Here is a 25,777-nt window from a genome sequence, read left to right as displayed (position 1 = left end):
AGTGTCGGACCTCTGTCGGAGCTCGTTCTTGGCTGCGCTGTGATTGGTCAATCTACATTCTAGGGCGGGGCTTAGCCAAAGGCGAATTATGGCCTCACATTGACAAATAGTTGTTCGACATGTCTAACTGTCACGGTTCATGAATTCACTGTTTTCTTCGTGTCTCGTGTATTTGTTGTTCTGTGTGTGTGGGTGGGTGTGTGTGAGTGGGCGTGACTGCTCGTTTCAGCTGATCAGCACGCCAGCTGATCTCGTTCCCCGCACCAGCTGCTGCCAATTCACTCTCCTATAAAGACTCATCGCACTCTCATTTCTTTGTCAGATCGTTGTTTGGTGTCCTCAGTGTGTGTTCATCGTGTGCCGTCTACAGTCCTGTTCCTGGTTCGAGTTTCCTGTTCGGTGTCTTCGTGGGTTCGTCTCGTCTCGTCTGGATGTTCACCTACACTGGATTCACCGTCACCACTCTTCACCTGCACGCTGACCATCTTGTCCCTGCGCCACCAGCCCACCCGAGTTCCTGAACTGTTTTGTTTCTTTTGACCCTACAAATAAAAAGTTACTTGCATCTTTGCTTCCGCTTCGTATATCATGACACTAATGTACTCCTCAGCCACACACTCCCCAGTCAGCAAATTACCTTTGGCACAGATGTGGGCCAGATAAACAGCTGAGCTGTGGCCCAGATTAGTTTGTGTTTGCCGGCCCAGATATGGCCCACATCTCCTTTGCCAGAACTGAACCAAAGGACTGCCATAACTCCACCAAGCATGAGCCAAATACTACAAATTCATGTGGCCCATATGTGGGCCTGGTATGCAACTTTAGTATGGTTGAGTTCTGTTAAAATCTACCGGCCCTTATGTGGCCCACATGCAGCTGACAGTATTTAAAGTCTTAACTCACAGGTAAATTAAACACTCAACAACAAATGGACTCAAAACTATTTATTTTGACAAGCATTTAAATAATTACAGCTAAAGTGTTGTACTTAATTACAGCAGTATTCAGTTGAAAACATTTCATAAAAATAAATATAATTACAGCAAGAGTTGAATAATAACAGTAGTATTCAGTTGAAAACATTTATCAAAATAAATATAATTACAGCAACAGAGTTGAATTTAATAATTACAGTAGTATTCAGTTGAAAACATTTAAGAATACATAGAATTACAGCTACTCAGTTGTACTTATTTTAAGTAGAATTCAGTTGAAAACATTCAAGAATACAAATTAATAATATAAATAGCATTCAAAGCTAATTTTTTACAACAAAGTTCGAAACACTCGATCAAAGCTTGTATTAATGTTATGTTTAATTAGCAGAGGTGGAAAGAGTAATAAAATATTCTACTCAAGTAAAAGTACTATTACTACAATTTGTTTTTACTTAAGTACAAGTAAAAGTACCGGTCGAAAAATCTACTCAAGTAAAAGTAAAAAGTAGCTCATTTAAAATGTACTCAGAGTAAAAGTAACTGAGTTACTTTTTTAACAGCGGGGGTGTGGATTGCAACCATCAGTTTGAAGCTCATAAAAGTGCATCTATCCATCATAAAAGTGCATCCATCCATCATAAAAGTGCTCCACACGGCAACGGGGGGTTAATAAAGGCCTTCTGAAACAAAACGTTGAGTTTGTGAAGAAAGATATTCATATTTAAAACTTTCTAAAATAAAATAACTAGCTTCCGGCCAAACGAACATATGTATTCGACTTAAATCTAAAGCGCAACTTATGCGAGTAATGCGACGTACTGCTGATATTTACGCTACGCCAGGACGCACTACACTACTTCTGACGTCATGAGTTGCATAAGTTGCGTTTAAGGTGTAAGTAGACTGCGTATGGTGTACTTTTTTGAGCTTTAAACTGATGGTTGCAATCCACTGCCATTATAAAGCTCAGAAGCATCAGAGTGTTTATTAATAATATAACTCCGATTGTATTCGTCTGAAAGAAATATAGCCTACACCTAGGATGATTTCAGGGCTGATAAATCATGGGGTAATTTTCATTTTCATTTTAACTAATTTTTTATCATTAATAATTTATTAAAATGTTCAATAACAATAGACTTCTATGAAATGTATTTAATTCAGAAAAATCCTTTTTGTTTTTATGATTTAAAACAAATATATTATCCAAAACGGTGGTAATCAAATAAAAGTTTAACACATTTTTTTATCCTTTTATTTTTTGGCAAAGTGCTGCAAAACAGATTTACTCAATTAAACCATGGACAAAAATCCTTAAATAATGTTTAAATAATCTGTATTATTATTGTTGTTGTTAATATTATTATGAGAAGTACATTCTATTGTAGGCCCACAACAGTTAGGCTATGTCATCATTTCTTCGTAGTTAAACCAAAATTTTGATGGGTTGTAATGAAGTCCTGTTTCAGAGTGTAGGCTATTTGACAAGGTTTTTCTCAAAGGTCATTCTCTCAGAGCAGCTCTGGAGATGTTCATGTTTTCATGTTCTCATATTGTTTGTGAGATGCTGAAAACACTTAGCACGTCGCGTACTTGAGTATGTAGTAGACGAAACGTCTCGTCTCATTCGCACTGATTCACACAGACACGCAGATTATACATTTATATAGCAGTCTCTTGTGCTTTAATATATAGACTACAGACCATGTCGCAATTTGATTTATTTATTGTACAGCTTTACTTTCATGTGTTTTACGTGACGTCTGCGTTACTGTAGGCTAAATTCCATTTTCATGATAATGAAACTCCGGGATTCCCTCTGCATCACAGAAATCATTCGGCCTTAACTTATAAACGGTTACGGGACATATCTTAATCTGCACGGAGGGATGGTGTTCCCGAACACGTTCTATGTGTTTCCTTCTTTTGCAGCCAATTTGCGTCCACAATTTTTGCAAAATGAATAGGCTATGCTCGAGCCTCGAGGACAACCACGCGTTCGTTTTTCTATATCCAAAGTATCCCCATACTTACCAGGGGTTTGCCTCACGTGTGTGTGTAAAGAATCTGTGTTGTCCGTCTCCATATTTTTTGTGGTTTTTGCGTGTCTGTTCTCCCGCCCTTCAATCAATCAATGCTGAGCACGAGCGCGCGCGCTGTTTTACCCATAGTAGGCTAGTTCATTTTTTTAATAATGTGTTTTTTTTTGTTTTGTTTTTTTTACTCAGTAACGGATATGTTTTAAAATGTAGCGAATTACAATACTTTAAACAAAACATACTTAAGTAAAAGTAAAATTACAGATTTTAAAAACTACTTAAAAAAGTAGAAATACACAAAAAAACTACTCAATTACAGTAACGCGAGTAAATGTAATTCGTTACTTTCCACCTCTGTTAATTAGTCCAATGAGTGTAATACAAATAAATCACAGTTGGTAAAGAGAACTTTAAAGAGAAATTGAGAAAGTTAAAGCAAACTTGAAAGGTAAAGAGTTGAGAAGTGTGTTGATGTGCAGAGAAGTCTCCAATGTGTTGGCCTTTTCCAGTAAGGGGATTCTGCCTGACTGCACCTGCAATAAAGAAGAATTTAAATAATGTTAGTAGCAATACAACCTGGAAGCTAGAGCTGCAGGATAATACAAAAAATCATTAATGTAAATATCCTTTAATATTTTAATTGCAATTATTAACAAATTAAACACCTCTGAATTACCAGTGTATGAAAGTTTTTTTCCAGTAAATTTTCAAAAGGAATTGCAAATTGTATTTTTCAATATGTGGGCCAGAATTATACCGTAATTCCTTTATGACAAATTATTTCGATTTTTAGAATACTTTTGCACCAACAACCGGATAAAATTTACAGCACTGCATGTATTCTGCTTCTTTTTTAAAAAAAAGACATGCACACTCTAATGTAAAAACACACCAACACAGATAGCATTAATGTCATGTTTTAGTCCAAAGACAGAGTCTACAAAAATAAGTGTTTTTACTAACACAAAATAATCTGCAATGATGCGAGACAATTTGGAAGCAGAAACACACAAACAATAATGGGCCAAGTACTGAATGCAAGGAGGAACATAAAGGGTTAGTTCACCCAAAAATGAAAATTCTATCTGTAATTACCCTCAAGTTTTTCCAACTCCTGGGTTGTACGTCAGAGCGTAGACTCACTATTGGCCGACGCTGGTCATGTGTGGGATGCTGGCCAGTCGTGAGCCTACGTTCTGACGTACAACACAGAAGCGCTGTGCTGTTACACTACGTTGAATAAAGTCTTTATTTTAGCTTGTTTTGCGCACAAAAAGTATTTTCGACACTTGATAAACTTAAGGTTCAGCCACTGTATTCTTGGACTATTTTAACAATGTCTTTACTAACTTTCTGGGCTGGCAAGTTTCAATAACAGAGAAGGCCTATGGAGGAGTGAGACAGCTCTCAGATTTCATCATAAATATCTTAATTTGTGTTCCGAAGATGAACGAAGGTCTTACGGGGGTGGAACAACATGGGTGAGTAATTACTGACAGAATTTTCATTTTTGGGTAAACTAACCTTTTAAATACACAGTGATAATGAACTAAATACAGATAGTTGTAGGCATGCGCTGGTATGAGACTTTGACAGAATGATAATCTTATATTGTGATTACAGCTTTAAAATGTATGATTGAAACAATATGATTCGCAATATATAAAAAATAACTTTCTTTAAAAACAAAACATAAAACTTCTAAATAAAAAAATGCAGTCACTTAAGTGAGCCACGGATGTGATCAGGTAATGACAAAAAAAGTTGTTTGGTTCGATACTGAGATAACAGAAATAAAAATACAATGTTCTGTAAAGCGGTTTTGAAAAGTTGTGAATTGTGCAAAGTGCAATACAAATAAAAGGGACTTCTAAAAAAGGTCTCACCAATGACAACTTCCTTTACGACCAGGCGTTGGACACCAATCTTCCCATTGACTTCTCTCCGATTCATAACGTGCCACAGCAGTTGTAAAAGTGCCTTTCAGCACTCTCCACACGGTGTTATCCAGGTCAAAGCCACCAACCAGACCCAGATAGGTAATCTGATACGAAAAAAAAAACATCGTGTAAGTGGTTGAAATATGCATTTAAATAGACCACCCCCACCCTAAAATGAAAGTGCTTTTATATTCAAAAATGAACTATAAACTATTATTTACTCCATCTGAAACCATATTTTCTAGGTTTTTAATATGGAAATTATTGTCATTGCCCCACCCATACCACACATTAGGGCTGGGTGGTATGACAGTATACCATAGCATGGTATATAAACTATATCGTGAGAAATTAGAGTAATTATAAAAATGTCCTGCCTCTTCCAAGCTTTATAATGGCAGTGAATGGCTGCTCAATTAATTGATAGTTAACAGAAATACAGCAATTCATTGTTTGTTCATGTTAGTTCACAGTGCATACTAAAGTTAACAAGTACAATTTTTTTATATTGAATGTGTTAGTAAATGTTGAAATTAACATTAACACATATTAATATATGCAGTAGAAGTGCAGTTCATTATTAGTTCATGTTAATGTTCAGGTATTGTATCGAAAGTCATAATTTTGGTATTGTGACTTGACACTAATAGCCTAACGTTAACATTACAACTTTAATTTTAAAGAGGGAAAGGTCATGAGAAAAAGTCTTGGTTGAATATCATTTCAGAGTTAAATAAAGATACATACAATAATGCACACGTATTAATGTGTTTATTCTTGTCATTTTTATATTATTATGATTAGTTGAATGATTGTGAACACAAATTAGGATTTAGGTTTTCTGACAAACAGTAACGCCAAAACACCGACATTGGGACCGCGTCGCCTTAATTCACAAATAGGCTACAACACAATGACAAACTATACTATTTTATTGTGTACGACAGTGAGCTGTTGATTTATAAACAAAAACATCTTAATTTAAAACGGCAAACCAGCGAACTGCAATATAGCCTAAGTTAACGGTTAAGTTACATTAAACTTTATTGTAAGTTATAGCAGTAAACTGAAGAAAATATTAGCTAGTTCAACCCCTTCCTCGATGGAACGAATAACTAAACGCATAATAACATGCAATATTGACACATAATGCTGTATATTTCATTTATATGACTTTAAAATGCCAAAACATCACTTACCTGAATGTACACAGTCGTGAGGAAAGCAGAGTAAATGGCGTCAGCTGGCCAGCGTCGCAGTCAAACTCGCGCCGTAGTCTCACTCCACCAATAGGAGGGAAGATGCATAGCAACCTGAGGTGTGGAACGGCGGATGTTTGCCGCACTTGATTTCAGGATTCCTGTGTTTTTCCACGTATAAGCCAAATGTTTACCACAAGTCGGTGTTTCTCACTGTGTGCCATAGCTCAACCACATATGGTCCTCATGTGTTCGTTGTTATCTGGGCCATATACCTCAAAATCAGTTGTGAACCAAGAGAGCATTTCCCGCAGATTTTAAAGTTATGGCAAAACAAATATGGCTACGATTTGGCCCATATCTGTTCAGCCATGCCACATCTAGGCCATATGTGCCTGATAATACCCACATGTGACCCACATGTAATTGCTATCTGGGTCCTGGACAAAAACGGCGAGCCTGAAATGACGTCAATCCCAGGACCAAGAAAGACGCGCTTAGTGAGATGTCAATCTCATCTTTTATACTCATTGAACGTACCTTATCCGCCCCTAATCACTACCGTAATTGATCACATCAACACATTTTGAAATAAATAATGGACAAATGGAGTCTTTAAACGCCTCAGATGTAAAGTTATTCGCTGTCAAAGTGACGCCAAAATGAATGGGAGTCAATGGATTGCTAACAGGCAGGTGATGGTCTGTTAATCAAAACTCCTTTTGTGTCTCACGGTAAATAAACTAAATATTACAAAATGGTTAAACAATTAAAGAAGGTATTTTTAGGGTTTTAAAGTGTAGTCTTGTTTAACACCATGTTGGCTAATCCACTGAAATGAGTTTGCAGCAGAAGGCACGAAATGTTATTATTTCTTAAATGAGTAAACTGCATTTAATAAATATGACTGAAAACGTAATTGATAAAACAATTGAATAAAATAGTAAAAACATTAATGCCACAATTTTAGTATGCATAAATAGGAATACGTACAAATTTGTACATCGGTAGAGTTCATACGTAAATATTTTACGTTTTGTGCTGTAAATACGTCAGTATTATACGTTTCTGTGTGTATAAAACATAAGTAAATGTACGTGTGGTAGAACTACTCTTTACGTAAAAGATCACGTTGCATATTTATTTGACAAATATCTCTTTTATTCCATTCCCTATAAATTCTATTCTAGTGACTAAATATAGTTAATACTGTACATTAACTAATGTTAAAGCAACAACATGTAACTTTTCAACCTTCATAATATATTTCCAAGACCCTTGTGATGGTACATCGACTTACAATAGGTTGAATGAGACGTCTGCCAGAGCCTGACGGGGTCTGTATCGCTTTTACTGGCACTATGTAACTTCGGGGTGCGGGTAGTAACCTGCGCTCAAAAAGAACTACAAAATTCGACTGCTTTACGGCATACGTCACTTCGCCCAACACTTCCTCAAATGTGGCCAACCAGCGCGTTTGTTTTCGTGCGTCTGTTTTCGTCATGGCTGAAGCAGCAGCGAAACGTAAGAAGTCCAAGGTTTTGTCGGAGTAGAGTCGGAAGAGGAAAAGGGAGAGTGATAAACTGAAAGGCAGGACGAGGATCAATATAGGTCGAGCGTTTGCTCGCTGGCGTGAGCTAATGGAGGAGGAGTGTTACCAGACCGATGCTGACTTGGCCGTCATGCTGTTGAACTAGTAAGTAACTGTAAATTGCTTGCATACTATCTTTAGTTTTTCTAATCTGTTGTCTGCCTGGCTACGTTACGGAAACTATCTGGTCCTCCATTTATTTATCTTCATGAATCAGCTAGTAGATGAGCGAATTATCAATCTGGTAGCTAGTAAACACTAACATGCGTTAGTTTTAGATGGTTAGGATGCTATCGCTATTATTCTCGTTCAGATTTGAGCATTGTAATCGACATGCAAATCGCAAATGTTTGAGTTAAAATGTTTAGTCTACTAAATATGTATAAATTATAAAAGGAGGAAGATTAATAATATTATCATTGCCCATATGAAAAGAAGCCTACATGCTTCATATACAGTAACCGTAAATCATTTTACGACAGCGGTAATGGACAATTCCGCTTCCAACCTGTAGGGCGACCACTGAGGAAAAGTTCCATGTTGTTGCTTTAACAACCTTATTGTAAAGTGTTAACATTATTACATCTTTGTCGTGTAAACGTACCCTAAGAGTGCATGCACAACCATGCAGATTATGATGATCCATTCCCCATTAGAAACCACATTAATTCCATCTCAGTAAGTGAGTTGGCACAGCAGTACATTTGAATGAAATATAGGCACACATGTCAAAGGGGATTTATCACTTACACTAGTGTTACATTAAGCAGCAACAATTTGACTCTACTAGACTCAACACCTCCCCCTTTGCCTTTCAGACAAGGTTCATGTTTATAACAGTAATCTTGCGGGGTGGACTCATTTAATGTAATGTAATCGTTTGGTTTTAGCCAGGTTTCTGTCAAACACAGCACACCTAGGTTATAATCTGTAATCATATCATTAACAATAAGTGCTTTTGAAGTAAGGGATCGAATATTCATTTGTTCATCCGTATTATATCTGTTTTTTATTTGTTGAACATCGAAAAAAATTTTACCCTTAAAGGGATAGTTCACCCAAAAATGAAAATTCTATCATCGTTTACTCACCCTCAGGTTGTTCCAAACCTGTATGACTTTCTTTGTTCTGCTGAACACAAAGGAAGATATTTGGAAGAACGTTTGTAATCATCTCGGTCCCCATCGACTTCCATAGTAGGAAAAAATATATACTATGGTAGTCAATGGGGACTGAGATCTGTTTGGTAAGAAACAGATCTAAGGTCAGAAAGGCATTAAGCAGTGTGGACAATGTTGTGCTGACAACTGACATGTGGACATCAACAGCGACAGAGGCATATTTAACAGTTTCATGCCACATCATAGATGAAAACTGGCAAATGCTGGCATACGTGCTTGAAACGTGCTCTGTTTCTGGACAACACACTGCAGACAATATTTGTTCGCAGTTAACCAGAATTGCGGAAGAATGGAGCATTTCAGAAAAGATTCAGGCTGTAGTAACAGACAATGGCGCCAACATGGTTGCTGCTGTGCGTAAAGCAGGTTGGTCACACTACCCATGTTTTGCACACACTTTAAATTTGGTGGTGAAAGACTCTATCAAGGCTCACCCTGACATACTAGAACTCCAGAAGAGAAGTAGTGCTATAGTTACTTTCTTTCACCACAGCACTAGAGCTGCAGACAAGCTAAAAGCAATCCAAAAGCAGCAGAAGTTCCCTGAACATAAACTTCTTCAAGCAGTTGAGACAAGGTGGAACTCTGTCTTCTACATGTGGGAGAGATTGTTGGAGCAAAAAGAGGCAGTTACCACAGCCCTCTGTCTACTTGGCAAGAGCTCGCTTTGCTTGAATGAGGAGCAATGGTCTGTTATCACTCTCTCTATTGACGCACTGAGACCATTTGAAGAAGCAACCAGGGAGGTATCTACTGAAAAACATGTTTCAGTTTCGAAGGGGATTCCCCTGGTTTCAGTGCTCATGAAAACTGCTTCAGCTTCTGAGCGACAAGGTAGCAAGCTAGCTGCTGAGCTGTCAGCACAATGCCATCATCGTTTCAGGGCTATTGAGACATTTTATGGTCTTGCTGTCAGCACCTATCTGGACATTCGATTTAAAAACCTGGGATTCCGTGACTCTGCAAATGTTGAGCCTGTAAAAGCTCGACTCATTACAGAAATGCAGTCAATGAGTGAGACCTCAGCACCCTCTACATCTGGATTAAGCTCTGCCACCAGCTCTGCCACCAGCTCTGCTTCAGCCCCTACAACTAGTTCAAGCTTGTCTGCAGGGGCTCCTGCATCCCCACCTGCAGCAAAAGGTGGGATATGGGAAAATTTTGACTCTCAGGTCCTTGCATCTCAGCGGCATCGGACAACTAGCACAGATGCACTAATTGAACTGCGCAGGTACTCAGAAGAGAGGCCAATTTCTCATAATCAGGATACACTACTTTGGTGGAAAAACAACGCACAAACATTCCCCTCTCTTAGCAAACTTGCGAAGAAAAACCTGGGAGTGGTTGCAACATCAGTGCCAGCTGAGAGGATTTTTTCAAAGGCAGGACAGTTAATTAGTCACAGGCGATCTGCAATAAAAGCAAAAAATGTGAACATGATTCTGTTCCTGAACAAAAACCTCTAACCAAAACCTCTTTTCTGCACAGGGAAACAGGGACCACAGGGGATTCTGGGAGTATTTCTTTGAACTGAAGGCTTTGGGTGTTGTTTAATTTTTACACTTTATATTTTGTATTTACAGTAATTGTTTTTTATTTATGATTTTTTTTTTCAAATCCTGAAAAGAAGTGCACTAAAGAGGAGAAACGTTATTTTATTCTCATTATATCTTATTACAAGGAGAATTTGTTTTACATTTTTTATATTTATTGTGAAGTAAAACTTTGTGACTTTGTTTATTTAAGAAAAAAATCCTGAAAAGAAGTGCACTAAAGAGGAGAAACATTTTTTGTTAACATGCTACTTGAAAAGAGAATTTGTTTTTACATTTGTTATATTTGTGAAGTAATAATTTTGTAACTTTGTTTATTTAAATAAAACTGAAGTAACCAAAAGTTGTTTCTGAACAAAAGCTTTTGTAGTACTGATTAATAACCCAAAATGCAAATCACAAAAACAAATTAAAAGTCATGAAAATTCATTTAGATTTAGGTTGAAGACACATCCACCTTAATTATTAAAAAGTATCGGTATCGGCGATACTGGTCCTGTATTTACTAGGGATGGGACGATACACTTAAACTCACGATACGATGCACCTCGATATGCCAGGGTCACGATACGATACGTCACGATACGATATCAAAAAAGAGAAAAAAAGAAAAAAATATTACTGTATAACAACAACTTATTTATTTTTGTTTCAGCTGCACACAGGGAAACACAAGGCCTAACTGGCCAAACACAAACAAGTACACTCCCTTAGTGCTGCTCTAATCCTAGGTTAAGTTATCTCAGGACTGGTTCTTCTTCAAAAAAACTAACATATCAACATGTTCTGGTGTAATCAGTGATCTTTGAGCAGACACAATGTCTCCTGCTGTGGAAAAGACACGCTCACTGGGCACTGACGTAGCAGGAATGCAAAGGTAGGCTTTGGCAAGGGGGGCAAGTATGGGGTAAGCATATGCATTAACTTTCCACCACTCAAGTGGACTACTATTGAGTGGGATAGGAATCCCATTTCTGTAGGAGAGTATCTCCATTTCAATCCCTCTGCTGGACTGCACTGTCTCAACAACAGTAGTGTAGGAGCTCCCAAGGAGATCTTCTAACGCTGTCTTTTTTGGTGGGGGAGGCTGTGTCACGTCCTGCATCTGCCTTTCTCCTTCCACTGGCTCTTCCTGGCTCTGCTCTGCTCCCTGTGCTGCCTCAACCATGACCCTGGCCTGCTCTGCTGCTGCCCCTGATGTTGAAGCACTGGCCCTAGTGGTTCTTTCATCTATGTCACTGGTCTGAAAAAAATAAAATAAAACTAGCTCAAACATTTCTGTCTTTCAATCCTTCACTCCCTCCCTCTCTCACAGACACACGCACACAGAGACACTCTCTCTCTCTCTCTCTCTGACTAATAAAAAAACAAAAAAACAATATGAGAAATAAGTTTTCGGGCTCTGGCCTACACATACAGAGTTAAACACACGCGCAGGGCACCTCATTTTTTTTCAATAAAAGTTAGCCTACCTGGTTGCGCTGCTCATGAATTGCTGAAGCTTTTTCACGTATTCGGGCATAGACGGACTCGCGTTGTTCATCATTCAGATGGGACAGGCTTCGGAATCGTGGGTCAAGCGCAGTGCACTCCTGCAGCATGTCATTACAGTCCCCAGAGTACCGGTCCGAGATGTCGAGTAGAATAGCGCTTTTCATGTTGGCGATGGTCTGTGTGTCATTTTCGTCTGGTGACATGCTTTGCTCGATCATGAACTTCAGTGGCATTATCAGTGAAACAGTGGGCTCTTTTTCATCACAGACAACTGTTGTGGCTGTCTTCAGTGGCTTAAGCAGTTTCACTATGTCCTCAACATCTGATATATCAGTGTTATCCACAGTGTCAATTTCTCTCGCATTCCTTCGGATTCCTGGGCAGCTCAGCGCTGCTGAGACAGCTGCTTGTTGCTCCAGGTAGCGCGCCAGCATGTCGTACGTGCTATTCCACCTGGTCGGGACATCGGAGATGAGTTTATGCCAAGGCAGCTCTAACTGGGTTTGCTTGTTGGTCAGGACGGCGGTGGCCGTGGTGCTCTTGTGAAAGAATGTAGTTATTCTTCGCACACGACCAAGAAGGCGCGCGACGCGGGATACAGCCAAGCCTCGCTTACTGGCCAGATTCACAACATGCGCTAAGCACTTGATGTGAGGGTGAAGACCGCTCTCTCTCACAGCAATGTCCATGTTGCTCGCGTTGTCTGTGACACAAGCAATGGTTGTTTGTGGCCTCGTTAGGTCCCACTCACTCAGTGCATTTCTCAACACGTGAGCTATGTTAACACCAGTATGACTTTCACTTAGCTCACGAGTTTGCAACACAAAGCTTTTTCTCTCCCATTTATCGTTGATGACTTCTGCCATGATGGTTATATAACTCTGTGTTGCACGCGAGGTCCAGCCGTCGGTGGTCAGGGCGACACAGTCGGCATTTTTTAGATACTCTTTCACGCTTTGTTTGGTTTCATTGTAAATTTCCGGGATTACCTTCTCTGAAAAATGTCCTCGACATGGCATCTTAAACTTGGGCTCCAGCACATTGAACATTTGGATGAATTTTCTGTTCTCTACCATGTTAAATGGAGCCATATAGTCCGCTATGAATTCGCCAATGAGCCTGGTTATCTGTTTTGCACGCGGACTTGACGGAGGTAGAGTTGGTGTCAGCGCTTGTTTCATGGTCAGCTGTCCCTTCGGTAGGCTCGTTTTCTCCGGGGCCGTCTTCACATTTTTATGGTGACGTTGAAGGTGGTGGATCATGTTTGATGTGTTGGATGTGGTGTACGGAATGACAGCATGGCATAGCTTACACACAGTCTTAGTCTTGTCAGTTACTCTATTGCCGTCTTTGTCTTTTTTAATGAGAAAGCCAAAATACTGCCAGACATATGACTTGTATCCAGGCGGAGCGTCCTCAATTTCGACCTCATTTGATTCCATGGTCGGCTGTTTTGCTAATATTTGTTAGCTCGCTGTAGACGTTCCCCGGATATAATTTTTTTTTTTTCTTTTTTTTTTTTCATTTAGTTTTTCCCTGCTTGATCAGCAGATGGTGCTGCCAGCCTGCCACCATATATACATACACACACATAAAATACACTAAATTATTTATATACTACGCAAATCATGCAGCAGTGCCATCTATCTTTATTTCGCGATCCATTTTTTCCGACCTCGATGCGTTTCGTCACGTTTTGTATCGCGATATTTTGTCAAACGATATTTCGTCCCATCCCTAGTCTGTACAGTCTTTAAACACCCAGCCTGCTACTTAGCTCCTTCCCAGCTAACACAGTTACGTTGTGAAGACGTAACCGGACCAGACCATATTCGTCGTAGCGAAATGCCACATAACATTCCAGCAACGTAACTTTGTGATTCCTGTATTCGTCGTGGCGACGTTATGTGGTACGTCACAAGAATGTGATGAGGACGTCTCAGTGACCAAACTGGTATGTTGCGAGGACGTAACATCAAAGGACCATATTAGTCGTAGCGACGTGCCACATAACGTTCCAGCAACGTAACTTTGTGATTCCTGTATTCGTCGTAGCAACGACCAAAATACACTGCATAGGCCTACATTTAATCAGCATTTATTCAGTGTGTTACCTGTACTATTGTGTGTGTGGACCGCATGGATCAATGTGTCACACACATGTGTGCCTCAAGAATCAATCAACTAGAAAACATTTATATAATTTATTAATCAGCAGTTAGTTAATGACATTTTCCAGATAATAAACAATTAACATATACTTTTTACCATATATATATATATATTAAAAGTTGACAAAGTTATTGAGAAGTGACAATTTGGCATTAATTTTAATTAATTTGATCTTAAAAAAATGAAAACAAATTTCTACTGAATAAAAAAGTCTTATTCGTCGTCAAAAAGTAGGAGTGTTTCATCATCATCATCATCGTCATCGTCATGCTGCTGCACACCTGTTCTCTGGTCCTGCTGCTGCAAAATGAAAAGTATATTTCAGTATATACAAGTAATTGCACATATCTTTTTTCAATTGACTTTTACATTTGTTGAAATTAAGTGTTAGATTCAGCTGGTCAATATAATTTATTACAAATATGATGGTTTAATTATATTAATCATGTAAGATAACTATAAATATAATATAAATCCATAACTAATAATTAAATAAATAAATTAATCTTAAAAAATACATCGAAAAATGCAAATTTTAAAACGAACACATGTAATTGTATTTACTAAATGGCTAAAATGCAGGAAACAAATAAATGCAATAGTCAGTTTATTAGGAAAAGTGGATTAAAAAATAGGATATAGGGATTACGTGAGAAAACCAGTTCTCTTCACACTTCATAACAGTAGGTGGCGGCATGCACCTATCAGAAATGATAACATGGTTCGCAACCCGCCATTAAACCATGATTAAACCAAATGAAGAAGAACGGACGGTTGTTCGGCAGTTGTTGGTGAACGAAACAAGAAAAAACTGCAGCTGCGCTCTATGTGAGTAACCATGATTCATATCTTTCATTTAAATATTTTATTTGTTACTATTAATGTCAGATGTCAACTACATGTAAATTATGCCGAGGTGAGATATTCTGTCTATGGGTGAGATGCGCTAATCATGTTAGCTTATAGCACGAGAGCAATGTTTGGCTTTATTAGACTTCATCACTGTAACGTGATATGTTGTGGCCAAGATATGATGTAAGTTACATAGCGTTTTGAGCAGCATTTGCAGACTGTCATGCTGTTGGCCATATTATGCCACTCCAGTAGTAGACGCATATCACAGTATTAAGGCTAACGATTAATTGATCGTTAATTTAAACGACGATCGATCATGGGAATTTGTGAAAATTGATATCCCTAATAACAACTATTTTACAGAAAACTGCACCAAAGGAGCTTACATTCTGACACCTTGCTGGAGCATGCTTAAGTGTGTCTGCCACAATGTCCTCCACTGTTGCTTGCTGGATTTTAGTATTGGACATCATCACTGCCTCTGTAAAATTAAATACCATAAATATACAGCAGTGGTTTAAAAAGTACTGGCAATACAGGTTTTTTGAGTCACTAACATATTGGACTTACTTTTTATGACCTTCATAATGTTCATGTTTAGTAGTGGTCTCTTCCCTTTCTTCCCTTTCAGACTAAATCCCTTCCAAACACTGTAGGAGGCCAGTGCCCTCATCACCCGCCGGGTGTTTTCCCCAGGGTTTGGACCTCCAACAAGACTTAAATGGTGTGTCTACAAGATGGAATACATTTTCAAAATGGTAATAACTTTTGTTATTTAACTTACTTCTAACATTTTTAACATTTCATGGATATGTGGTGAAGTGAGTGACTCGTTGCCACGTCACCCTCATTACATGGCCAATAGGGTTCTGCCCCTTGGGGTATATATATATATATATATATATATATATATTTTTTTTTTTTATTATTATTATTAAATTTTAGTATAGATTACAAAAATTTGTCAGACACATGTGAACATAGAACAAAACTAAAAGAGTTAACATATTTCTCATATCACAAACATGTAAGTATATTAAAAAAATAACCCACAAACATACATATACAGTTCAGAGAAATAATAAATAAATAAATAAATAAAATACAAATAAAAATAGCCACAGAGTACAGAGATAGTAAATTCATCTTATACAAACAATATATAATTAAAGGGTAAATTAATTGCCATAATATCAGGGAAGCCCCTTGGGGTATATATATATATATATATATATATATATATATATATATATATATATATATTTTTTTTTTTTTATTGCATAACAACATACATATACAGAGGAAACACAATGTATTATTATCTATTACATTCATAATAGCATCAAAGAAACAATAAAATTAAAATAAAATAAAATAAAAAAATAACAGGGGAAAAATAAAAAATTACAAAGAAAAGGATTCAAAAATTTTATACATCTGTTTTGCTTTTTTATTTCTAACATCTTTTAGGGCTTCAATATAATGTTTAAGCTCAATTTTAAATAATATAATGTTAGGTTTATTATTTGTCCATTTCTGCTTATGTATATGGTATTTTCCATACATAATTATTAAGTTAACAACAAAATTTTGTTCCACACTCTTATTTTTGTATAACAAAAATATATCTTTACCAGATAGTTGAATCTTTAATTTTGTGAATTTAAATATCAGATATTCAACATCAATCCAAAACAGTTGGGTAAATACACATTCAAAGAATAAGTGTTTTATTGATTCTTCTTCTGTATTACAAAAGTTGCATGTAGTTTCCATGTCTCTAAAAAATCTTGAGACTACTTGTCTCACTGGATAAATCAAGTGAATAATCTTATATGTAATTTCTTTAACTTTATTGGTCAGACAGTATTTACTGGGTAAGTTCCAGACCTCTTTCCAATCAATCTGATTATACATTGAGTTCCAAAAAGGTTTGCATTTAGGCAATAACGTAATCCTACATAATTCTCTAATATAAAAGTTGTTAAACTTTTTATCTATAATTTTCACGCCATCAATACTTAACTGATTAGTAGTATATATGGGGATAGCTTCGGAAGATACATTGCCTGATAAAAGTTGAATAAGGCCACTAGGAATGGCATCAAAAACCACTGCAAACTCTTTAGCCGCTACAGGGATCTTATAATAGTTAAGGAATTCACAGTAATTAAAAAGATGTCCATTATTCTTAAATAACTGTCTGACCAAAATTATACCGTTATTGTACCAATTTCTGTAAAATAAAGATTTATTTTTAAATGTAATATATTTGTTGTTCCAAATCACAGATTTGTGTGGAGAAAAATTATGCTTAAAAATGAGCATCCATAATAGAAAAACCTGTTTATGAAAAGAAGAAAGCTTTATCGGAATCTTATTTACATCAAAATTACACCTCAAAAAAAATTCTAAGCCCCCCAGCTTATCAAAAATGAACTCAGGGATGATATTCCAAATTTTGCCTTTAGAGTTAAAGTAGTTCTTTATCCACTTATTTTTAAATACGCAATTAGCAGTATTAAAGTCAAGTACATTTAGACCACCATCCTCAATTGGATTGCATAAAACAGTTTTTTTTAAATAATGAGGTCTGTTCTTCCAAATGAAATTGAACAAAATAGTATCCACCTCTTTTATAATTGATTGTGGAACATCTAATGCAAGAGCTGTATATACCAAGCGTGACAATCCTTCAGTTTTGGATAATAATATTCTTCCTTTTAATGAGAGATCTCTCATTAACCATGAATTAAATTTTTGTTTAATTTTCCTTATAATTGGTGTAAAATTTAAATTATTTCTCTCTTTTTGGTCTTTACAGATCTTAATACCTAAATAATCTACTAACTCCTTTACTGGAATACCAAAAATGTTATTATGATTACATGTTTTCAAGGGGAATAACACACATTTTTTAATGTTTAAACATAAACCAGATACAGAAGAGAAAACATTAAGACACTCAATAGCTTTTTTAACTTCAGTTTCACTTTTTAAAAAAATAGCAGTGTCGTCCGCTAATTGAGAGCATTTTAACTCTTTCTCCAAAAGTCTAATACCACAAAATGTATCTCTTTTAATATGTATGGCCATGGTTTGTGTTACCAGTAAGAAAAGAAACGGTGAAATGGGACAGCCTTGTCGTATACCTCTATTAATTTTAAACCTTGATGACGTTCCATATGATAACTTAACTGAGCTGTTACAATCATTGTACAGTGTTTTAATAGCTTTTTTAAAGTATACTCCAAAACCAAAATAATTTAAGGTCTCCAACATAAAATTATGATCGATAGTATCAAACGCTTTAAAGAAATCAACAAATAAAACAAAACTATTATCTGTAATAAATTCATTGTAGTCGATTAAATCCAAAATGAGCCTAATATTATTACAAATGTGACGACCTTTCATAAACCCTGATTGACATTCATCAATTATGGGATCAAGACAGTTCTTCAATCTTTCTGCAAATATTTGTGCAAAAATTTTTGCATCATTATTGATTAGCGTAATGGGACGCCAATTCTCTACAAATAAAATGTCCTTATTGGGCTTTGGTAATAAAGTTATCAAACCTTGTCTCAGTGAATTGGGTAAATAACCTTGTTGTATCGCTTCTCTAAATACAGCTAACAAAAACGGGGATAATTCATTTTGAAAATATTTATAAAATTCACTAATTAAACCATCATTCCCGGGTGACTTATTGTCTTTGAGTTTATTAATACAGTGAGATATTTCATTTAAAGAAATCTCTTGGTCGCACATTTCAATAGAAGACTCACTTATCTTTTGAATGTCATCTTTAATAGAATCTAAGAATGACTGTGCATTACTCAGTTTGTTATCATAAGAATACAATTTCTCATAAAATTCAGCCACATATCTTGATATTTCTTTAAAATTTTCTGTTAACTGTCCATTAATATTCAATTTGACCATAGATGCAAGTTCTACATTCCTTTTTTCCATATTAAAAAAGTATTTTGTATTTTTTTCTCCTTCCTCTAACCATTTCTTCCTTGATCTTATGAAGGCACCCTTTGCTTTATATTCATATATTTTATCTAGATCTAATTGTAGTTGTAGTAATTTATTTTTATTTTCTTGATCTATATTACAATTTCCAGAAAGTCTTATAATTTCCTGTATAATTTTTTCTTCGTTTTCTCTTCTATATTTGGCTAATTCTTTTCCTCTCCTTATGGCTAAAGTTCTAATCTTATACTTCATTAATTCCCAATTTACCCCAAATAAATTCGTTACATTTGCCTCCTTCCAAAAATCTATGATAATCTCTTTTGCTTTATCTCTAAACTGCACATCTGTCAATATATTCTGGTTCATTTTCCAGTATGTAAAAGTTTTAACATCTTTGGATTTAGTTGTATTTAACGAGAGAAAAATAGCTTTGTGATCTGTAAGAACAGAAGGCTCTATAGAGACCTCATTAACATAATCCAATAGATTCCTTGAAATTAACCAATAGTCTATGCGTGACTGTTGAGAAAGGTTTCCTTTACACCATGTAAATTGAATTTTGTCTGGATACGTATGTCTCCATATATCAATCAAGTCCAGAGTAGAACATATACTATTCAATTCTGGAAGAACAGACCTGTTACTCAGACGAGGTGGAAAACAATCCTTTTCAGAATCCCATATTGTATTGAAATCCCCTCCAAGTACTAATTTCGCATTGCTATATTGTTCCACTGTTTTTTCAATCTGGTCTTCAAAATCCAAAAATAAAGTTTTGTTTTGTGTGGTAAAATTACTTGCGTAAATATTCCCCAAAATAAAAAATTCAGAATTATTTTCTATAACCAGTATCACCCATCGACCTGAATCATGCATTTTGTTTTGAATTATTTTCCCCTTAAATGTACCTTTTAATATTGCAACACCAGCTGATCGATTACTCCCATATGACATCCATAAATCATCCCCCCATTGGCTCTTCCAAAAATTATAATCTGACAAAGATGCGTGTGTTTCTTGAATATAATAAAAATCACATTTAAATTTCCTGCAAAACAAAAAAACTGCTTTCCTTTTCAGCAAATCTCGAATTCCCCTGACATTTAACGATAAAACTGACAAAGATACCAGTATGCTATATTAACAATTTAAGATTAAGCAAATATGAAACAAAACAAGTTCCTACACCTCAAAAGTAGAACTTACAACCCAAATTGACCTTAATAATACTTGAACTAAATCAAAACCTTTCGAAAACTATGCTGTGCAAGTGCAATATATTGTAGATCAGTTAACAAAGATCCATTCTGACCGTAAACTGAAAGAAATATTCTGTTGTAAAAGTCACAAAATTCCGTCCAGATTGTGACTGCACTTGTAACCGTGTACTAACACGTGCAGAAGTTTTGTCCATATGCAGTTCTATATCAAGAATTATGCACATATATAATCATGATCAAAATCCTAGGGAGGTATTTCCTTTCCATCAACAAAGGCTCGTACGCCGACGAAGTAAGCCTTCTTCCCTACCTGCCGAGCAGCCTCCACTTTTGGCCACAGCTGTCTGCGTAAGGCTTTGTCCATAGTCGTTAAATCTTCTCCGAACCGTAGCTCCTTGGACCTCAGGTAGGTGCTGGTTTTCGCCGCTTTCCAAAGCATATCTCGTAAGGATCTGGACACAAATTGGATGATAACGGTTCTCCCTCTCGTGGCGTTTCCTTCAAGTTTCCTTCCGAGCCGGTGTACTATATCTACATCCTGTTGTATTTTGGTAGTTAGCTCTGGAAGAACTGCACAACAGATATCCACCACTTGTGCCTTTACATCTTCACCTGTCTGCTCAGTCAGACCGTACAATCTCAGATTCCATCTTCTCTTGTACCTTTCTACCTCGTTAAGCCTGGAATCGAACTCCGTCATTTTCTTACTATGCGCATCACTGACCTCATGCATCGCCTTCGTTTCCTTTTTCAAAATTTTCACATCATCTTTGACATCCTTTACTTCATTGAAGAGGAATTCCGTCGTTTTCTTTAAAGCTTCAATGCTCACCGTATTTGCCCTTAAGAGCTCCTCTAATCCGTTGACTCTTTCATTTATGCATCGCATGATGTTTTCTTGAATTTCAGACAGAGACGGTTCATTTTTACTTTTCTTCGGCTCAGGGGTGCTGGGCGTTGAATCTGGTAAAGAAACTGTGATGCCTTGCACTACATATCCGTGCTCTGTTTGAAGATCAGCGCTGCAAATTTGCATTTCATCATCTTTGCTCTTCATCTTTGTCAGCGACTTTGTTAAGCTTTTTTTTTTTAACCTTAACGTTACTCTCCCTCTCTCGTTTTTCCGCCATTCAATGCTGCAGTCTCTCTAGACAATCGTTCAAAAGCAATTTACAGCAACTCTCCGTGTTAATTATCTGGTAAAAACTAAGATCTTACATTTAGCTGTCAGATTGGTCAATTTATTAAACAAAAAGAACGATATGAGGTGAAGGAACAAACTTTTCTCCTCAGCATCTCAAAACTACCTCCTCGCCGGTCGCCATCTTGCCCCCCCCCCCCCCCCCTCGGGGTATATAGACTCTTTGGATGCTCCCTGGGATACAGTACGTCATTGAAAGCCCGCCCCTTTGTCATTCATTCCAAGAGACCGCGGAGGTATGTGTGTCAGCCGTGTAGCCGGTTGTTTTGATGTTAGTATTAAGTGATGTTTCATTGTGCCTTCATCTGTATCTGTTTAGTGTGACACTCGGCCATCGAGGCTGTGCGCATTCTCGTGGCGACACCCACATCGTGGTAAGTTCTAATGTTAGTTTTTAACTTTTTGTGTAGTTTGTTTGTTTAAGCGACCTGCAATGCGTTTTAGTGTGGCGTGCCTTCGGTCTCCCATTGGTGTGACGTCTCCTCATAGCTGCGTCGGAGTATCAGCTGTTTATTGACTAACATCAGATGACTGTCATATGATTTCCGTGTGCCTGTGATTGTGTGTGTGCGCGCGCCGAAATTGAATCAGGGTGAGTACATTTACGATCGTTTCTTTTAATCTGCAACTGTTTTTAATTAGATAGTTAATGAATATTTGTGTTTAGGAGTTCTCTTTTGCCCGTGTTAAAGCCAGGCTGAGCAGCTACTTTAGCAACTTGCTGTCAGCAATCCATGCTTCATTGAGCCACGTTTGCTGCTTTGTGGAAGCCGAATATTACTGCTGGACTCCACTTTATCTACTATTGCTCAGGCCATTTATTTGTTCTTTCGGGCTCAAGTGGGCCAGAAGGATTACTTTACTTGGTCTCATAATTTCGTGTTTTTTTGTTTATGTCGTATGAATGTGGCTGGTCTTGTTACCAGTCCTTAGCCGCATGATCATCACTGTTATAACTGTGATTTATTACATGGAGTGATAATTAGCCTACCAAACTGGTCCCATCATTTGTGTAGGTTGGACTGATTGTGTGATTTCTGTGTTGTGACCGTTTGAATGGTTTATATTTATTTTCTTTGTCTTTATTATAGATGACCATTTATCTTATAACTTGATTTTTGTTTTCATTATTTGTCTCATTGTGATTTGGTTTATCTCTAATAATTTCTATATTTATTTCTTTTCTGTATTCTGCAGGAGCTGGGTTTTCCTGGAGGCAGGCTGGTGGTTTTAGCTGCAGGCCTTCACCCTAAGTAGGGGTTACAAGTGTGGTGTGACTTTTTATCACCATTTTGTAGTGGAGTGATTCTTCAAAGTGTGTTTGATTGCCATATGCACCTATAGCTAGCCTGCTTCTCTGTGGTCTCAGCCCCTGCAGTGATCATATTCTTTTTGTTTTGGTTGCCTTTTTGATTACGAAATGACACAATTGATTGTGTTATTTGGTTAATTGCTTTCTTTAATAAAAATTGCCTGTTTCAATGTGAACTCACGTCTCTTGCCTCTCCTGAGTAAACGGACTTGTGTCCTATTTATTAGATTATTTCCCCGGTAATTCGGGGTGGCGTAGTCACTACTAGACGGCCACGTATTGCTACAGATAGTTCATTATTGACATACCACTCTATTCCGAAATGTCTCCTCTTTAATTTTTTCCTCAAGAGAGATGAGTTCCTCCATAGTGCCACACACATCAAGGTTCATCTCCTCCACTCGCTGACTAGTCCCATCACCCAGGGCACGAGCATAGAGTTCATACAGGGCTGCTGTTGAGCTCCTCATCGCCTTCATCTCACTCTCTATGCTGATGATTCTCTGAGTGAGTAGGCTCAGGAGGTGATCTGGGAGAATCAATATTGATTCATTCAAATAAAGGTAAAAACAAATTATGGTTGTATAATTATAAAATTATTAAAACATAATTTTCAAATTATGTTTTACATTTACCATTTTTTTGGGTTTCTCTAGGAGGCGCAGGTCTTAATGTTGCATCAAGAATTGATGCTGAATCTTCAGGTCTTGAAGGCGTTAGTGTGGCTGGTTTGTGTGGTTTAAATGCTGGGGGAAATGGCAGCTGAGGTTCCACTGTAAATTAGAAGTTAATTACTAAAAAAATAGAACAAACGCATAGCTATAAAATGTACCGTTATTGGAATCAATCAACTAATGAAATTGTGGTATTCTGGAAAATGCTTTTAATATGAAAATGTGCACAAGTGATAAAGTAAAAGAATTAAAGAAATAAAGGCCTACCAGGTTTTATACAGTTCACCCGGCTCTTCTTTTTGGGGTGTGGTACTGAAGTATCTGTTAAAAAAAGAAAAGAAAAAAAAAAGATTTTAGAATTACTTTAATTGTTTACTTGTAAACTTATTTCACATTCTCAGGTTCATACCTTCATCAGAGCTGTTGAGACACACTGGACGTTTTTTCCTCTTGGGAACGTCATCAGAGCTCTCCACAGAAGACTGCACAGCTGCTCTTTTGGACCACTTTTTAGCAGTTTCATAGTCACCTGAAGTACAAATACAGTGAGTATAATTTAGCATTTAGTTACAGTAGTTGCACTAACATTTTGTTTGAATGATCCTTTTAAGGAAAATGAGATACCTGTTTTTGGTCACATTAATTGGTGGCCAGTAACAGTATTGTACCTGCATTAAAATAGTACAATTCAATTATGAAATAAATATTGTAGAAGTAGAAAATAAATTCAAACTAAAATATGAAATGAGATTTAATACCTCGTCTTCTTCAAAAAGCCAGGTCTGTAGAACCAAATCACAAGTCTCCTCCTCTAAAAATTCAACTATTGCATACATTCTGCAAGAAGCAAGAAAAATAATTATAAATGGAAAAGGAGCTGATTATATTTACCAATCGCCTCATATCACATCATACAACATAACCTTTAACCTTTGATTATAACTTATGGAGCAATGACTGAAAAATCACACTCCTGTCTTCTGTAATCATCTTTATCGCATGATTTGTGAGTTCTGATGTTGAAATCCATTTAATTGTGTTGTTTTTTTGGTTGTACGTGTAGGCTCCAATCAAAAAAGACGTGCACGGGCTGTGGAACAGTGGGTACGGTGTACTGTACAAACGGCAAAGCACTCTTTCTTCCTTGTCTGCCACTTGAAGAATCTTACAGCATCGGCCCCCACTGAGGATGTATGCACAGTCTCTGGCCTTTGTAGAGATTTTCTGTACATTTGTTTTGTTTGGAGTTTTTTTTTCTGTTTGCTCATCTCTTCCAATCTCTTAGAAACCTGAATCAGTGGGTGTCTGCCAGAACGCACCATCTTCTTCAGTGACTGCAGGTAGTTTTCAAACATGAAGGCACTACAATTTTCCAGACAACCAAAGTTTTCTGCATCACTTGCTATGTGCAGCATGGTATGGGTGTTGTACACGAGGAACTAGAGTGTCCTACCTTTTTCCACAAAGTACTGCAGCAGTTCATTGGCATATTTGGAATGTTCCTGCACAAGACATGGACATACTAGGATTGCCATGGCCACATTGAAAGAAAGGAAGTGTAAGTACACGTCATCTGGCAGTATTCCCTTTAACACAATCTTTCCTGTGTATAAAAGGAACTAACGAAACTCGGTTGCTTTCCATCTGTCCAGCTCCTCAAGACCCCTAGGCTTTCGCACAAATGCAGATGGTATGCAGTCCCGAAGAGACAGCAGTCTTGCACTAATTTCTTTGTTTTGGCTGGCCGAAACCCTCACAGCTCTGTCTCCTCTGGTCCAGATGAGCAGGAGCCTTTTCATTACACCGAGACAAGCCTGGTGCATGTAATCAATGGGAAAGCACCTCACCATGTCTATGGGGAGGTGAGACACAGGTGTGTTCCCATGGTGATGCTGAAATTGTGATTGATTTCTGAATGCTTCATCTGTCCGGAGTATGAGGTCAGCAGTCTCTTGGTATGTGACTCTGTTTAACCACACACCTTTTTGCTCACATCGGTCACAGCCAAAGTACCCGCAATACTGTTTGATATTTTTCACTAATGCACGAGCTGGAGCATCACACACAAAGCACCTCAGATTGACTTTTATTTTTCTTCCCATGAAGGAAATCCCATCATTCATCAGATGACCCAGGTCCCTTACTGTGTCTTCCAAAAAGCCAAGATCTGTTGGTCGAGTTGCACCACATGTCAGAGCTGTGGGGAAAATGGTAACAGGATCGAGCATGACTGCACAAAGGACTGGCCACATAGATGTTTTGGAGCTTTTGTACAGTGGCAATCCATCAACGTTCAGGGATAAATCAACAGAGTGTAGTTTAACTACTTCATCAAGTGGGTAACTTTCTATTGTTTCTTGTAGTTTCTGACTGTTTAAGTGGAAAGTAAACGTATTCCATTCCAGATGTTTGCTGCGTGTC

The 25,777-nt window shown here is 37.2% G+C and overlaps 1 protein-coding gene across 1 annotated transcript; it reads right to left on the bottom strand.

The window, feature by feature from the left end:
* Positions 1-3,387: 3,387 nt before the first annotated feature.
* Positions 3,388-13,377, bottom strand: LOC308686426 (zinc finger BED domain-containing protein 4-like; the record flags this gene model as incomplete). The annotated part of the gene is made up of 4 exons (XM_081394856.1): positions 3,388-3,510; positions 9,910-10,019; positions 11,291-11,684; positions 11,914-13,377. The coding sequence occupies 4 exons, from the start codon at positions 13,375-13,377 to the stop codon at positions 3,388-3,390; spliced, it is 2,091 nt and encodes a 696-aa protein (XP_081250982.1).
* Between the last annotated feature and the right edge of the window lie 12,400 nt (positions 13,378-25,777).

The sequence above is a fragment of the Scardinius erythrophthalmus genome (assembly GCF_964197995.2).
Source record: "Scardinius erythrophthalmus genome assembly, contig: HAP1_SCAFFOLD_271, whole genome shotgun sequence".
Lineage (NCBI taxonomy): Eukaryota > Metazoa > Chordata > Actinopteri > Cypriniformes > Leuciscidae > Scardinius > Scardinius erythrophthalmus.
This window is presented reverse-complemented; position numbering and strand designations above follow the sequence as displayed.